Source organism: Kogia breviceps, chromosome 14 (genome assembly GCF_026419965.1).
Source record: "Kogia breviceps isolate mKogBre1 chromosome 14, mKogBre1 haplotype 1, whole genome shotgun sequence".
In the NCBI taxonomy this organism is placed as follows: Eukaryota; Metazoa; Chordata; class Mammalia; order Artiodactyla; family Physeteridae; genus Kogia; species Kogia breviceps.
In genome coordinates this window covers 67,576,503-67,593,019 of record NC_081323.1, presented here as the reverse complement: position 1 = coordinate 67,593,019, position 16,517 = coordinate 67,576,503, and the positions used below count along the sequence as shown (strand labels likewise).

The 16,517-nt window shown below is 38.8% G+C and overlaps 1 protein-coding gene across 2 annotated transcripts in view; it reads left to right on the top strand.

The window, feature by feature from the left end:
* The window catches only part of SMG1 (SMG1 nonsense mediated mRNA decay associated PI3K related kinase), a 97,981-nt gene that overhangs the window by 6,761 nt on the left and 74,703 nt on the right, over positions 1-16,517 (top strand). The window contains exon 2 of one of the 2 annotated variants that reach the window (XM_067013777.1): positions 15,612-15,670. The exons of the other annotated variant lie outside the window; for it this stretch is intronic. Coding sequence (XP_066869878.1) covers positions 15,621-15,670 — 50 coding nt within the window. The 5' untranslated portion in view covers positions 15,612-15,620. The remainder of the gene's footprint in view (positions 1-15,611; positions 15,671-16,517) is intronic. 2 annotated transcript variants of the gene reach the window in all.

The following is a 16,517-nucleotide window of genomic DNA, read 5'->3' as shown; positions in this document are numbered from 1 at the left end:
ATTGAGCTTCCCTTAAGATCCTTACCCTACCTCTGCCCTCTGTGATCCTTTCCAAATCTTGGTACAGGTCTACAATGAAAGGTAACTGTACTTATCACTTCAACCTTTTTTTGTTCTCCCAACTAGTTTGTCCCTGAAGGCTGAGCCTGTCATTTTCTCCACTGTTCTGTGTACTTGCCCTAAAGCACTCCCCAAACTCATTTCTGTCTTAGGGCCTTTGCAAGTCCTGTTCTTGCTGTGTAGTACTGCATAGATTGTTCTCAGAGTGCTTGACCTGGGTGTTTTCATGCTATCTCAGCCTAAATGCACCCCCTTAGTGAGAAGCACCAGCCTTCTCTAATAACACTCACTGAGTTTTTTTGTGTGTGTCTTCCCCAGTAAGACATAACCTTTATGTGTGCATGCATCTTGTATAATGGTTTTACTTCTGTATCTCTTCTTCCCTACCAGTGCATCAATAAATAGTAAATGCTCTAAATTTGAGTGTCCTTTCTCAAGTAAATACGTGGAACTGGAATTCTGCAAGTTTGTTTTTGTGTTTAGAGTTAACTGCAGGGCTTAGAACACCGTTACTGTAGGAGGCATTTTGAGAGAAACTGTTTCTTGTACAGCAGGCTCAGTTAGCGGAGGCAGCAACTTAAGTAAGGTGATTGTACAGGTTCAAAGGGACAATGTTCTAGTGGACTGAGGTGGCCAGATCAGACTATGGCCATTTAAGATTCATAGGTTTTATCCACCTTGAAGAAATACTTTGCTCACATAAAGTTAATTTACACATTGACAGTTTATCCCATATCTGTTGTATCTATTTGTACATTATTTAAACAGTCTAATCACCAAAAAGTTAAGCACTGGGTGGGTTGAGCCTCTTTTGACATTCTATTAGAATGCCTGAGGAAACAGACCTCTTGCCAGTTGTATGCCTGCTGATTGGGGAATGACTGAAATCCAAATTTTCCAGAATCAACAGGTTTCTTTCATAGTGAATTACTTCTTTCATATTAATCTTCATACCCTTTGAAAAAAGGAGATTGTATTCCTGTTAGAAATCATTCCTTAGGAAGTTAATGTTGCTATTCATAGTATGTCTAAGATCTCATGTTTATTATTTAAAAACCGGTTACAGACTTTTTCTGTTTATTACTTAAAAATCTTTTTCAAAAGAGGAGTTTCTGGGGGAATTCCCTGGCAGTCCAATGGTTAGGGCTTGGTGCTTTCACTGCCAGGGCCCGGGTTCGATCCCTGGTGGGGGAACTAAGATCCTACAAACCACACAGCCCCCCTGCCTCCCCCGCAAAAAAAACGAGGAGTTTTGGGCTTCCCTGGTGGCGCAGTGGGTTAAGAATCCACCTGCCAATGCAGGGGACATGGGTTCGAGCCCAGTCCCGGAAGATCCCACATGCCGCAGAGCAACTAAGCCCGTGTGCCACAGTTAGTGAGCCTGCACTCTAGAGCTCCTGAGCCGCAACTACTGAAGCCGTGGTGCCTAGAGCCAGTGCTCCGCAACAAGAGAAACCACCGCAATGAGAGTCCCGCGTGCTGCAACTAGACAAAAACCTGCGCACAGCAACGAAGCCCCAATGCAGCCAAAAATAAATAAAATAAAATAATTTAAAAAAAGAGGAGTTTCTGATATCAGAATTGTAGATTGCTTTTTGGTATGGAACTTACTAAATTCTCCTATTTCTTTGTTTATAAGGAAAGGCACTACTTTTTTCCTTTACCCTTTTTATCATCAATAAAGCACCTCAGCAGTGCTCTTATAGGTCCACAAGAAAATTATTACAGGCTCTGCAGTGGCCTAAGGTAATTATATGTCTGCAGATTTTTTTTAAAAATTGTTGAACTTAGTATTTACTAGATTTTTATTTTTGGGTGACATCTAATATATTAATACTTTTTCTGCTGATTAGGCAAAAGCCTTCACTAATAAGCATGTCTTGGACTATATAGTGACATGTATTAGTTTTTCCTCTGTATATGACAGCATTGGCAACAATCTTGTTTTTTACTGAAGTTCTTTGAATTAAAATTTTCCCTCTTATTTAAATTTAATTGAAAAATTATCTTTACTGTCTCCTCTTTAGCATTTTAATCTTCTGATTTAAAAAGATGTGTGTATATGGTGTGTGTGTATCAGTGTGTGTGTTTGAAATTTTAACTTTCATCTCGGAATATTTCTTTGAAGCAACCCATGACTCTTGCTATCCTGCCTCTTAAGGGTCTCCCTAGTTTATATTCCTAGTAATATGAACCCTGGAATCCTTGTCTGAAATATATCACTTTATTTCCAGTCTCTTTGCTTTGATTCTGACATTAGAAATTCAAACTCATTGCCCTAATGGCAGAGTGTACGTTGACTTCCTGCAGTTTGCCAGAAATTAGGCAGAAAAATCTATTAATTTGAGGAAAAATGTCTGACTTTTTGTTCTCTATAGAATGAGACTCTTCTGATTTGTTGATTAAAAAGATCCAAAGATGATCACCAGTATCACGTAGTATTGTACAGATGAATTAATGCATATTTAATTGGAAAGAAAACACATCCTGGATTTTCTTTCCTAAAAAGATTGATTGTTTTTCTTCCTGTCCTTATATTCTTTTGATAAATGTGAAGAAAAATGAAAATGGCTTTCCAGAAGTAAGACAAACTTGAGATTTAGTGTCTATTCATTAGTCTGGTTTAGAGGAATCTATCTTGAGGTACAGTTTGTATTGTTTTTGAAGGACTTGAGTTAGAATTCTGTTATAAATGATTAATTGTCATTATTTGAAATATTGATGTAATTTTCATATGTGGTATCTTGTTCCTTTTTTGAAAATACTGAAAATAAAGATGAACTTATGCTTAATAAAAGTATGTTGTGGGGGTGGTAATCAATTGACTGACTATAAGACAAAGTTTTGTAAAAGCAGCATTTTATTTAATTAAAGTGGCCTATCTTGTATAGTTACTATAATGCTAGTATTCCCTGTATTTATTGTAATCTTATTGAAGATGTGAAAATTACACCGCAGTGCTCTTCTCCCTGCTCTTTTAGTCCATTTACAAATCCACTTGGTTGTCTTAGTATAATTACATTGGAGAAGTTAGAAGTAGGACCAGAGTGTTTTAAATTCTTCTCTAAGGTATATTTATTTTTAAGAATGTGTGCATTTTTAGTTTTGATCCTTTACAAATATTTGTCTTAGGAGAGGCTGGTGTCATGAAAATAGCAATGAACTAAGAATGGGAAGACAAAGGTCTTTTGTACTGACATTACCAGTTGTCCCTCTGAGGAGGTAGTTCTTGCTTTCCCTAAGATGCAGGGTTGTGAGGGTTAAAGATAAAGTTTGGGAAATTACTTTCAAAACTGTAAAATGGGGCTTCCCTGGTGGCGCAGTGGTTGAGAATCCGCCTGCCGATGCAGGAGACACGGGTTCGTGCCCTGGTCCGGGAAGATCCCACATGCCGCGGAGCAACTGAGCCCGTGAGCCATGGCCGCTGAGCCTGCGCGTCCGGAGCCTGTGCTCCGCAACGGGAGAGGCCACAACAGTGAGAGGCCCGCATACCGCAAAAAAAAAAAAAAAAAAAAAAAAAAACTGTAAAATGCTATACAAATGATATTTATGTTGCCACATCTGAATCAAATTTGGAATTTTAAAGAACCTCCCTCTTTTATCTCTTCCTCAAAAAGTTAGAATTTACTACACACATGCACCCAGGCTCTAGTTCAAATTTCATTTTTCTCTTCTTGTATTCTAAGTACTAGCGTGTGTGTGTGTGTGTGTGTATGTGTGTGTGGTAACTTCTAAAAGTTTCATGAAGGGCATTTATGTCAAGTGTCTTAGAGGATATATGACTGGAAGCTCATATAATTGTTAAATTTCTATTAGGTATGGCATTTGCCATACTTAGTATAGTAGTGGCTTTTCTTTTTACGTTTTCTACTTATAGGCTTCTAGAATGAAAATTTCCATTAGGCTATCATCCTGTTTCAAGTTGGCCATTGAGGAATTTGACTGTAGGTCTGCATCTTTCTTTATTATTTTTTCTGTATATCTTATAATTCACACTTTAAGAACTTGATACCAGTTGAAATTGTGAGACAGCAAAAATAATCTAATCTTTCTGACTGCATTTATTGTAGGGCAGGTGCAGATGGAATTAAATAGAGACAAGGTAGTTTAAAAGGTAGCTTGTACATTGCTTAACTTTCATTATACAGTTGGAATTTAAGAACTGATTCTTATAAGAACATCAGTTGAATGCTGCTTTGCGTTTTCTCCCCTACTCTAGTATGTATGTATGTTTGTTTTAAAGGGAGTAGGGAAATCATGGAATCATGGAAAGGACAGACCCTGGCAATGTAATAGTTTGAAATACATAAAAAAAGAAGAACCACATGTATCTTCTAAACAGATAGGAATTAATGAAATTTTGTATCATTATGTAGGGTATATACAGTATTAAGCTTTCATGAGATTTTGGTACTATTTTAAATTATAGCACTATAAATTTATTCGAAATGGGTAAATGCTGTCTCCTAAGGAACTTCATATTTAGAAACATTGATTTTTCTCTTTCGTTGTAAAGTTGTTATTTTATACCACTTATTCTGATACAGGTGTGTTTAGTGTAAAATGTAACAAAAGAAAGAGATAGGGTTTGTATAGGCCTTTTGAGTTTGTATAGGCCTTGTGAGTTTAAAGTGACTTAAGTGATGATTTTGAACTGTTTTATACCTTTCTCAAACTTATGGCTAAATACTTTAAATACCTCAGTGTATTTCTGGCCACTGCTGAGCACAGTGAGAGCACTGTTTCTTGGCTCTTGATTGCTGCTTACTAGTATGTTTCAATAACTACCCCAAACTGTCTTCATTTAATAAATATTTCTGCAGTTAGAAGAGTAATCTGGTTTTTGTGAAAAGTATCTTCCTTTCCCAACTATTTGATTTAGGAGCCCATGTCTTTTGAGATTTATCTAGGAGACATTTTTATTTGTTTATGTTTAAGTAGAGGAGGATATGGCTGTTCAAGATCACCTCTGAAAAAGAGGTTCCAATACTTAAGTAGGAGGGTTTACCATACATACTTTACCATGCTACCACTGATTACAGGTAGTATGTTTCTTTACCAGTTTGGTGTTTAATATTGTATTTCCTACCTCAGGATACCTAAGGAGATGGGTCCTAAAGGAGTTACTGGACATGTTGAAAAGAGTCAAGAGTCCATTTAAAAATCCACTTGCTGTCTTCGTATAATTATGTTGGTAAAGTTAGAAATAGAACAAAGGTGTTTTAGATTTCTCTCTAAAGTGTATTTATTTGTTTAAGAGGGTTGGGGTTGGGGGTCATGTGTCTGATTTGGGAATGACCTAAAGATATTTCCGGTAATGTCTTCCTCTGTTGAGAATCATGTGTGGAATATGAAATTCAGTGTCTTTTCCATACTTGCCATTATATTTAAGAAGTGTTACATATTAAGGGGTGCATGTTAGAATATTGCTCTTTCGATGCCCACATCCTTGACTCTGCCCAGGATTTGTAGGGTATACCATACCATTGTGGCAGTAGAGCCTAACTTGTTAATAGTTTTCTTTAAAAATACCTGTGTCTAAATTGCCTAGTATTTACTTTTTCTTGATGTGTTACAAGTGATTTTTGGCAACCACATCATTTTTGTTGACCTGTAAAAAAAAAAAAAAAAAAGTGGTAATGATGTTATCTGTTACACAGTACATTTCTGTACCACAGTGCTTTTTTGGATTATTTTTAAAGGGAAAATTTAAAATATGTAATTGTTAGAGAATCTCACAAGCATGTTAGTCCCTTGGGTATATGCTTGAGTCTATTAGTTAGAGGAACTTTATCAGAGTAACTCTACAGTCGTTATTTGCCTGTTTTCAGGACTTTTGATTTTTATTTACTTATTTGTTTGTTTTGCCCCCCCACCCCAGTTTTCAGGACTTTTTATTTTTATTTTTTTAATTTTTTTTTTTGCTGTACGCGGGCCTCTCACTGTTGTGGCCTCTCCCGTTGCGGAGCACAGGCTCCAGACGCGCAGGATCAGCGGCCATGGCTCACGGGCCCAGCTGCTCCGCGGCATGTGGGATCCTCCCGGACCGGGGCACGAACCCGTGTCCCCCGCATTGGCAGGCGGACTCCCAACCACTGCGCCACCAGGGAAGCCCAGGACTTTTTATTTTTAAAAATATTTATTTATTTATTTATTTGGTTGTGGCGGGATGTTCGTTGCAGCGTGTGGGATCTTTTATTTTTAGATGCAGCATGCAGGATCTTCAGTTGCGGCATGCAAACTCTTAGTTGCAGAATGTGGAATCTGGTTCCCTGAACCGGGATCGAGCCCCGGCCGCCTGCATTGGGAGTGCAGAGCTTTAGTCACTGGACCATCAGGGAAGTCCCCAGGACTTTTTAAAAGATGGTCGCACACATTTCTTATATTATAAAACACTCTGCCCTATCCTTGATTAGAGTCCCCCTCTGGTCTCAAGACTTCCTTTTAGGATTTCTTTAGTATTTAACTCTTAGTGATTCTTAATCTTCTCTGTCCTGTTTGGCTTCTCTGGCTATGTTTGGCCTATAACTGGAGAGTCTGGGTGGAGGTGAGGGGGTGGGACATGTTTCTTGGTAGACTTTTAGTCTTTTTGTCCTTCCTCTGCTAGGGAGGTCATGCAGTAAGAGATTTCCTTTCAATCTTGGCAATTTCCCAGGCTGAATGGGATGTTTCTAAAGTACTTCCAGGACTTGCTGACAAAAGAGGAAGATAAGCGATGCAAATGGTAGCTGAAGCAGGGTTTTATTTAAGGCTGTAAACTAGCTTGGGTTAAAAATAAAGGTCCGAAGAAAGTGAGTCCAGTTAATGTGGTGCCTTAGATTCGGAAGCCTGCAGGTGAATGATTATTTAGCATTAACAAAGTTGTTTTTTTTTTAAATGCTGAAAATTGAATTCACATCTGTATTGGAGATTAAAAGCATACCACCTTTTATAACTATCAATATTCTTAATGCCTAGTAAGAAATGAATTTATGCCAGATGAGGTACAGAACCTCATAATACTTAAATATGTGAAATAAATTAGAAGTGGACTGCCTGTCTCTCTCTCAGACAATGATTTTTCTGATTTTGCCAGCGACAGTGCTTTGACTCTTTAAATTTTTTTTTGAAAGCTATCAAAATGGGTAGGCAATAAAATATTAGGAATTTACAGGGTGTTTCTTTTTTTAAAAAAATAAAGTGCTATAAGGACTTATCTCAGGCATTTGCTAAAGAGTAAAATTACTATCTTGCTAGAAATTTGGAACTTTTTTTACTATTAGCTTAGGTAACAGTTGTCTTTTACTGGTATAAGTGCACTGTTTTGTTTCTTTCTGTACCTTGGCTAGGTTAATCCTTCCCTAGCTTAAAGTTCCAGCTCTCATGCCTGATTAATTCAGACACTGACAGTCTTTGGTTTCATTGGAGAGCATCCAGTGCTACATTTTTGCTTTTCCATTGAGAATGGCTACAAAATATGGCAGGCAATATAAGACATGAAATATCGAATTATTAAAAATAAATCAGTGGTCTTTTACTTACTTTTATACCTTTACTGTAAAGAAACATACTCTTTCCTTTATGTCAGATTTATTGAGGTTCAGTTTATATGCTGTAGAGTTCTTTGAGTTTTGAGGAATGCAAATAGTATTGTAACCATGAGCACCACAATCCAGCTGTAAATAGTTCCATCATATCTTCCCTCCCCCCACCCCAAGTTTCCTTGCTCCCTTTTGGAGTCAACTACTCCCAGCCCTTGGTAACCACTGGTCTTTTTTCCCCTATAATTTTGTCTTTTCAAGAATGTCATAAATAAGGTTTTTTGCTTTGTTTTTGTTTTTTTGCGGTACGCGGGCCTCTCACTGTTGTGGTCTCTCCCGTTGCGGAGCACAGGCTCCGGACGCGCAGGCTCAGCGGCCATGGCTCACGGGCCCAGCCGCTCCGCGGCACGTGGGATCTTCCCGAACCGGGGCACGAACCCGTGTCCCCTTCCCGAACCGGGGCACGAACCCGTGTCCCCTGCATCGGCAGGCGGACTCTCAACCACTGCGCCACCGGGGAAGCCCATAAGTAAGGTTTTAAAAAATTGTTGTAAAATACACATAAAATTTACCATTTTACAATTCAGTGGTATTATGTACATTCATAACGTGTGCAACCGTGACCACAGTCTAGTTCCAGAACTTTTTATCGCCCCAAGTGGAAACCCAGTATCAGTTAAGCGGTCACTCCCCATTTTCCCCTCTTCCCAGCACCTGGCAATCACAAATCTATTTTCTCTGTGGATTTACCTATTCTGGATATTTCATATAAATGGAATCATGTAATATGTAGCCTTTTGTGTCAGACCTCTTTGACTTAGTGTAACATTTTCAAGGGTCATCCATGTTATAGTAGGTATGGCTGAATAATCATCCGTTGTATACCACATTTTGTGTATCCATTCATCCTTTGATGGGCATTTGAGTTTCTGTCTTTTGGCTATTGTGAGTAGTATTATGGTGAACATACACCTATAAGTTTTTGTTTGAGCATTTGTTTCAGTTCTTTTGGGCATATACCTGGGAGTGGATTTGCTGGATCATGTGGTAATTCTATGTTTAACTTTTTGAGGAACTGCCAGACTGTTTTCTGAAGTCCTTTGTACCATTTTACATTCTTATCAGTGATGTACAAGGGTTCCAATTTCTCCACCTCTCACAACATTTTCCATTAAAAAATTTTTTTTGGCTATTCTAGTGGGTGTGGTTTCTGTTTGTGGTTTTGATTTGTATTTTCCTATACACTAATGAAGTTGAGCAACTTTTCATGTGTTAATTGGCCATTTGTATGTCTTCGGAGAGATGTATCAATTCAGGTCTTTCGCCCATTTTTAAATTGGATTGTTTGTCTTTTTGCTGAGGTATAGGAGTTCTTTGTATATTTTGGATACTAGACTCTTATGAGATATATGATTGCAAGTATTTTCTCTGGTTTTATGTGTGGTCTTTTCACTTGATAGTGTCCTTTGCACAAAAATAAATAAGACTTTTAAAATGCATATTAAGTAGAATTTTAAAATTCAGAATCATTTAAATATATTACTGAATCCATCCCTTTCTATTACTGGCTTCTTTTTTGTGTTCAGAGAAGTTATTCTTAAGATCGTATGCATAGACCATATTTTAGTTATATAAAGTTTTACCTTAGAAGACAAAATTTTTACTTAAATAATCACAATGGATTTTGATCCAAGGTCATCTTCTAGTCAGTTCCCCACCCCTCTCCATGCAGCAACCACTATACTGTTTTCCTTTCCCTATGAAAGGTGTGTGGTATTAGATAATACAGTACCTCTGCCTTCAATACTAGCATCTTTTCAAATTAGTGGGCAAATTGAAGCTAGTATATAACTACTAAAGTGTAAGCTAGTGTGGTTCTCTCTTTGAGTGCTGTAAGAGTTTGAAAAAGGGGCTGAATGATGGGATTTTTATTTTATTTTTTTTCTGAAAGCACAGAGCATTTTATACTCCTAATTGGAACTTATACTAACAGTTCTGTTTTTTTCTAGATTGTAAATTCTTAGAGGGTTGGAACTATCTTACTTAGTTGGCCTTTTGGAGTCATTACTCCTAATTAGTGCTCTTGTTGTAGAAGATAACCAAGAAATATTGTTGATTAGGGAGTATGGGTTCTAGGTTGAATGTTGAAGAAAAATTAGTGTTGGGTTAGGTTAGGGGACTGCATTCCAGTGTCAAGAGAAAGGCTTCAATTGTGAGAATAGGCAATCATTTAGTCAACAAGTAATTTGTGTGCCATCAAGGCAATGAGGGGTTCAATGATAAGCAACACTGACAGGTTCTTGCCCTTTGGAATTTACAGTCTCCTGGCAGAACACAGTTAAATAAACTTCTCAAACAGGGTAAGAGCTAAGGGAACTATTAGGTTCTCTGGAAGCACTTACATAGCAGGGACTCCTAGTCACCCTCAGGGGAATCAGAAACTGCGAAGGAAAACTGAAGCTTGAAGGACATTGAAAAATTAGCTAGGGCTGGTGAGTGCTGAGGACAAGGCTGTTCCAGGCAGATGAGCTGAGCAAGGTGACTGAAGGATTGGGATGGATGGGGCATAGAATGTAAAAGGATTACAGGAGTGTGGAGAGTTAGCTGAAAAGGGAAGTAAGGTACATAAGATGATAAAGGGCAGTGGGAGGACATCAGATTTGTGTTTTATGAGAATTATCTTTGTTGCACTGTGGAGGAGACACATACTGTGTCTGACTGGCCAAATAGTGCCATTTTTTGGCTAATACCTGATGATGGTACCATTTATTAAAATGGGGGTTCCAGGAAGAAAGGAGCCAGTTGTGTCTGAGGCATTAGAACATTAAGATTGTTTTTTAAAACAGTTGGGTATATAGGTCTGGACCTCAGAGTGGACATCTATGATGGAGGCCTGGATTTGGGAGTCAATGTCATATAGGTGATAAGTACTGCCATCAACATGGATTGCGGGAGAGAGTACAAAGTGAGATGCATAGAGGGCCTGTGGTCAAGCTTTGAGAAACTCCAAGATTTAGTGATATGGTAGAGGAGGCTGAGCAAGCCTTCAAAGGTTCCTGAAAAAGCAGAACCAGAGAGGCAGCAAGAAATACAGACTATAACATACTATAAGCCAAAGGAAGGGAAGAATCTGGTTACTTGAAGTCTCAGGATCTGAGCCCAAGTTATTGTAAGGATTTTAAAAAGAAGTTTTCATTCAGCCCACCTCATTCCTCTGTAAGGCACCTTTGTGTAGGCCACAGCCTGCTCAACCCTGCTCAGCAGTCCTGTGAAAACCTGTTATGAGAGGATGAGTAAGAAGCAGCCTGGAATATATCTTGCTTTTATCAACCTGGAGGTCTTAGTTGGTTTTGCCAAAAGTGATAGGGCAGAAGTTGGATTGGTGTAGCTGGAGGAGCTAGTGGAGGTAAAGAAATGATAAGGCGAGTAGAGACAATTCTTAGTTTGACTGCAAAGAGCAAAGGCAGATTGGTTGGAGGGACGTGGAATTGATGGAGTTTTTCTGTGTGTTTTTTTAAAATATGTTTTTGTATTTTTACATTGGAGTTATTAGAAAATTTTTACATGTTTAAGGAGAGCATTCAGTTTGGTGGGAAAGGTAGACTCCCTAGGAGAAAGACTGAAAAGTTACAGGAAGTTAGAAATAGATAGAATCCTAATCAAGGCCTAGAGTTGGGTGCAGGTGTGTTATGGTATTTTTTTTTTTTTCCTCTTGGTTAAGTAGAAAGAGAGAATTTGTCAGGGATTTAGGAGAGTATTTTGGAATCTGAAGAGAATGGGGAATGTCTGGATAGTGCATGTGGGAGATGAACATTGGAGGACCTGGGAATGTGGTGCTTACTGATGGATGATGGAATTGATAATTGGGTTTATGCAGGGTTGGGATTTTGCCAGATTGGCGTGAGGGAAATGTTAAGCCAAGTTAAGGGAATTGGCAAGAGTTATTGAAATGATAAACCATGAAATCTAAACTGGTTAAAGAAGGAAGTTAAGAAAGAAAATATTTGGATTGGAAAAAAGTAGAGAGATTCACTGGAATTAAAGTTACTAAAAAACACCTTTAGAGTGGTATTGAGAAAGTGTGAGTAGTAGAGAGTTGTCAAAAGCAAAGCAAGTCATTGGGGGCATGGAGCAAGAAGAACTGAAAAGGACTTGTGGGATTTTAGAGACAAGTAGGCCACCAGTGGCAGTTGCTACTTGGCCGGGAGCAGTTTCTGTGGAGTGCTGAGGGTGGGACCCTGGTTACAGTGAGTTGGAAAGTGAGTGAAGGCAAGGAAAAGAAATTTTCAAGAGGTTTGGCTGTGAAGAATCTATCTAGACAATTAACTTTAGAAGGAGAAAGAGAATTAAGGTTGTTTTTGTTTTTTTAGAGGAAAGACCTGAATGTGTTCATATGTTGATGTTGTGATGAGCAGTGGGAAAGTCAGAGATGCAAGGCACACCTCAGAAGGCAGGTGAACGTGTGACTCCAAAGGGTTCCTGCAGATAGGAGGTTTACTTGTTCCATTTTGTGAGTGTGATGGGAAGAAATGTTCTGTGTTCAGACATAGGTAAATTTGTAGATTGCTGGAAGGAGGTTGGCAGGCAGTGGTGGAGTGTTGAAGAACTTGAAAGTTAGAACTGAGTTTGAGTTCTTGCTCTGCCTTTAATTAGCTGTGCTGCTTTAGGTAAGTTATGGAATCTTTGTTACCTCATCTGTAAGAAGGTAATTTACCATCTTCAATAATCACAATAGGATTATGTTGAAGATTAAATGAGGTGATAAATGTATGTAAACTGCTTGGAGAGGTTGCCTGCCAGACTGTATTATGAGCTCAAAATTTAGCTCTTTATTATTCAGAGTGCTGTAGAAAACCTTGTATTTCTTATATAGCAAGAATCTGGGTTATCAGTGGTAGTGCTGGGGGAAGGAGAAAAGTGCAGAAACTTTGAAAGCTGTTTTGGAAAGCAGAAAACCCTGGCTAGGGAGTCATGGGCAGCATTGAAGACTCAGTGATAGGAAACTACACGGGAGTGGTGTATTCACCAACCTTTACACTGAAGACACTTGTGCACATGAAGCAAATGTTAAAATCTAACGTAGTACTCTCCTAGTTACTTTGTTTGTCCTTTGTGGTTAATATGATGAGAGGTCTGTCAATAGAGGCTGTTTGAGATTCCTTGGGAGGGATGTAAACTATACTGAAGTTGAATCTTTTCTATGTTTTGCTTAAAGATATTATATAAAAACAAAATTTACAACCCTTTAAATTTTGGGTTAGAGTATATTCAGTCATATAGGTGCAGTTAGAGGGATCATGTCTGTAAGACCACCCTTACTTCTGATAGCAGTTGCAAGTTTGGGGGTCCCCAAGACCATTCTTGGGTTGGATAATTCACTGGAAGGACTTATAGGACTCATTGAAAGCTGTTATACTCATGGTTACAGTTTATTACAGCTATAAGATACAGATTAAAATCAACCAAGGGTAAAGGTGCATAGGGCAGAGTCTACGACAGTTCCAAATGTGGAGCTTCTCCCCATGGAGTAGTGAGCAGTGTTACATTCCTGGTATTGATGGGTAATAATAGGTATGGAGTATTACCAGTCATGGAAGCCCAGCCCAGCCTTGGTGTCCAGAGTTCTTATTTGGGCTCCATGACTGACTGCCCACATGCATGAACTTAGTTTCCAGCCCTACTAGAGGCTGAGCTGATCCGTGTGACTCAAAGGCCCCACCATACATAGATCACATTGTTATACTTTCCAGTGTGACCCAAAGTTCCCAGGTGGACAAGGGCACTCATTTTTTTTTTTTTTAAATTATTTATTTATTTTTGGCTCTTTTGGGTCTTCATTGCTGCCCGTGGGCTTTCTCTAGTTGCAGCAAGTAGGGGCCACTCTTCGTTGGGGTGCACGGGCTTCTCATTGCAGTGGTTTCTCTAGCTGCGGAGCATGGGCTCTAGGCTCACGGGCTTCAGTAGTTGTGGCTCGTGGGCTCTGGAGCGCAGGCTCACTAGTTGTGGTGCACGGGCTTAGTCACTCCACAGCACGTGGGATCTTCCCGGACCAGGGCTCGAACCTGTGTCCCCTTCATTGGCAGGCAGATTCTTTTTAAAAAAATAATTAATTTATTTATTTTTGCTGTGTTGGGTCTTCGTTTCTGTGTGAGGGCTTTCTCTAGTTGTGGCAAGCGGGGGCCACTCTTCATCGTGGTGCATGGACCTCTCACTGTCGTGTCCTCTCTTGTTGCGGAGCACAGGCTCCAGATGCGCAGGCTCAGTAGCTGTGGCTCACGGGCCCAGTCGCTCCGCGGCATGTGGGATCCTCCCAGACCAGGGCTCAAACCCGTGTCCCCTGCATTAGCAGGCAGATTCTCAACCGCTGCGCCACCAGGGAAGCCCCGGCAGGCAGATTCTTAACCACTGTGCCACCGGGGAAGCCCAAGCACACTTATTAGGCATTATATTCCAAGAGTTTAGAGATTACCTTCCAGAAGCCAAGGGTTAAGGCCAGATCTCTCTTTGGGCAAGGTAAAATTCTTTACAGTTTTACAACAATAGTTAAATGTAATTTTATATTTTGAGGCTGCAGTAACTAATTAGTTGATGTTTGATTGATGATTAAAAGTTGGTAATAAGGGCTTCCCTGGTGGCGCAGTGGTTGAGAGTCCGCCTGCCGATGCAGGGGACGCGGGTTCGTGCCCTGGTCCGGGAGGATCCCACATGCCGCGGAGCGGCTGGGCCCGTGAGCCATGGCCGCTGAGCCTGCGCGTCCGGAGCCTGTTGCTCCGCAGAGGGAGAGGCCACAACAGTGAGAGGCCCGCGTAACGCAAAAAAAAAAAAAAAAAAAAAGTTGGTAATAAGGAATCCATAAATTGTATGGGTTTGGTATTGTAGACACTTAATACTTAAGTAGCTAAGGAAGTTTCATTAAGAAATATTAACTGTTAATATTTATAGTAAAATTGAGGTAAACTTATAATTTTGCAATGATGGTTCAATTCTGTTATATTAAATTTGAACTTAACTATTTTCTCCTGTGGAAACAGTTTCATATAATGAAGTCCCTGAGCCTCCCAAGTGAATTTTTTAGCCATAGACTCATATTTTAGAGCAATGTCTCTAATGTGAAAGTGTGATGTACACAAGCCTCAGAGTTACGCATAGTTTCACCTTTTCTCTTATACTTTTTTGAAAGTATGTCTGAATCCAGGTGAGTAAGAGATATCACAGAGATAACCTTGAATTTATTTTTAAAAAGTAAATCATTTTTAGTGGTATTAACTGTTAGTATGAAAAACTCACAGCGTATCATACAACTGCTTTGTGACAGTGATGCTGTCTATCTTTGAATACCATTGCTTTAGAGAATAAGTGCATTCCCACCTCATTGGCTTTAGTGCAAATATCATTTCCTAGTTGATATCCATTACAAATTAGATCTCACCATGAGAACAAAATCCCTTAATAAGCCTAGTTAAAACAACTTGAAGCGATATGATGCTTATTCCAGTGGCACCACTAGGTGTGGTGTTTGCATCAAGTCATTTCGGGGTGCTTTATGGAAATGTTTTTTGATAGGGAATTCCCTGACTTCACATTTCCAGGCTGACTTTTCCTCCTCAAGAACTGGACCACAAGACCACATTTAGCCAGGAGATACTTAACTATCCCCTAACACGTGGTAGGTTGTTGATGTGAGGTCTGAGGGCTTGGGTCATTGAAAATGAATAACCTCAGATTTATTACATTTTCTGTATATTGAGAATAGGTGACTAAAATGAGCGGTAACTATATTTGCATGTGATTTGTATGTTATAGTTAACATTTAAATTCTTTTGTACTAAAAATTTTTTTGTTGCCACCTTAAGCCTCTATTCTCTAAGGCACAGAGTGGCATGCCATCTCAGTTTTTGCTTCAGCATATGAACCCTAGAGGGCCATAGTGCAATTAAAAGCACCTAACCCATAAATGATATTTGCTTCATGTTTGAACAACAAATGTTTTAACCCACTGTCTTCACTAATATTGTAACTACTGTCTTACAGATTGACTTGATGCAAAAACATCACAAAGGCTCCATATTATACAGTATGCGATTTTTGAGGTATGAGCTTTAGAAACTTACCTCTCATGTGGCATGTACATCAATCAGGCTTTAACTTCAGTTTAATCATTTTGGGGAATTTATGCATTTCTTTTTTTTCCCTCTCTCTCTCTATAATATTTTTAGAATATTAAAGGGGCTGTGGAGATATTTTTGGATTCTTGCTAGGATACTTAGTCTTAACAGATACATTTTCTTTTTATCACTAAATTGAGACACTAATTCTGGCAGATGATAGCTTTTTCAGCCCTTATAACTAGCTTAACATTTATGCCTGCCTCTTTGAGTTCAAATCTGCATTTTCTATTTTGTGCCTTTGATTGCCTCATTTTAAGTGCTCATTTCCGTTCTTAACAGTTTTCTATTTATTGGACTGGGATGATCTTGTTGGTGCTAACTGCCTGATATTGACTTTTTGAGAACTAAGCTGTCTAGATATTATAAAAATAGAGATTTCATATAAATGCTGAACTACTTTGTGCTTTTGGGTTCAGAATACCTATAACTTGAATTCTGGTTAGAAATATTTTGATCAGTTTGTATTAGAAGAACTTAACAACCAGGGAGTTTTTAGACAGTTCTGAGACAGTAGTTCTACCCTAGTGAATTTTTTGCTATATTTATGAAAACCCAAATTCTTAAAAAAAAAAAACTTGGTGTTTATAACTAATGAGATTTAAAAACGTGTATTTCTAACAAATTGGGAGGTTGTTCCTGTTTTTTTTCAGTTTAGTTTGAAATCAGTGCTTCCTAGTTAGAAATGGATTTGTTGGTAGCAGTAGATTGCTTAATTTCTTCAGTGAAGAAGTTAAAATCAGCTATTGTATATTGAGTATAAAAACTTGTT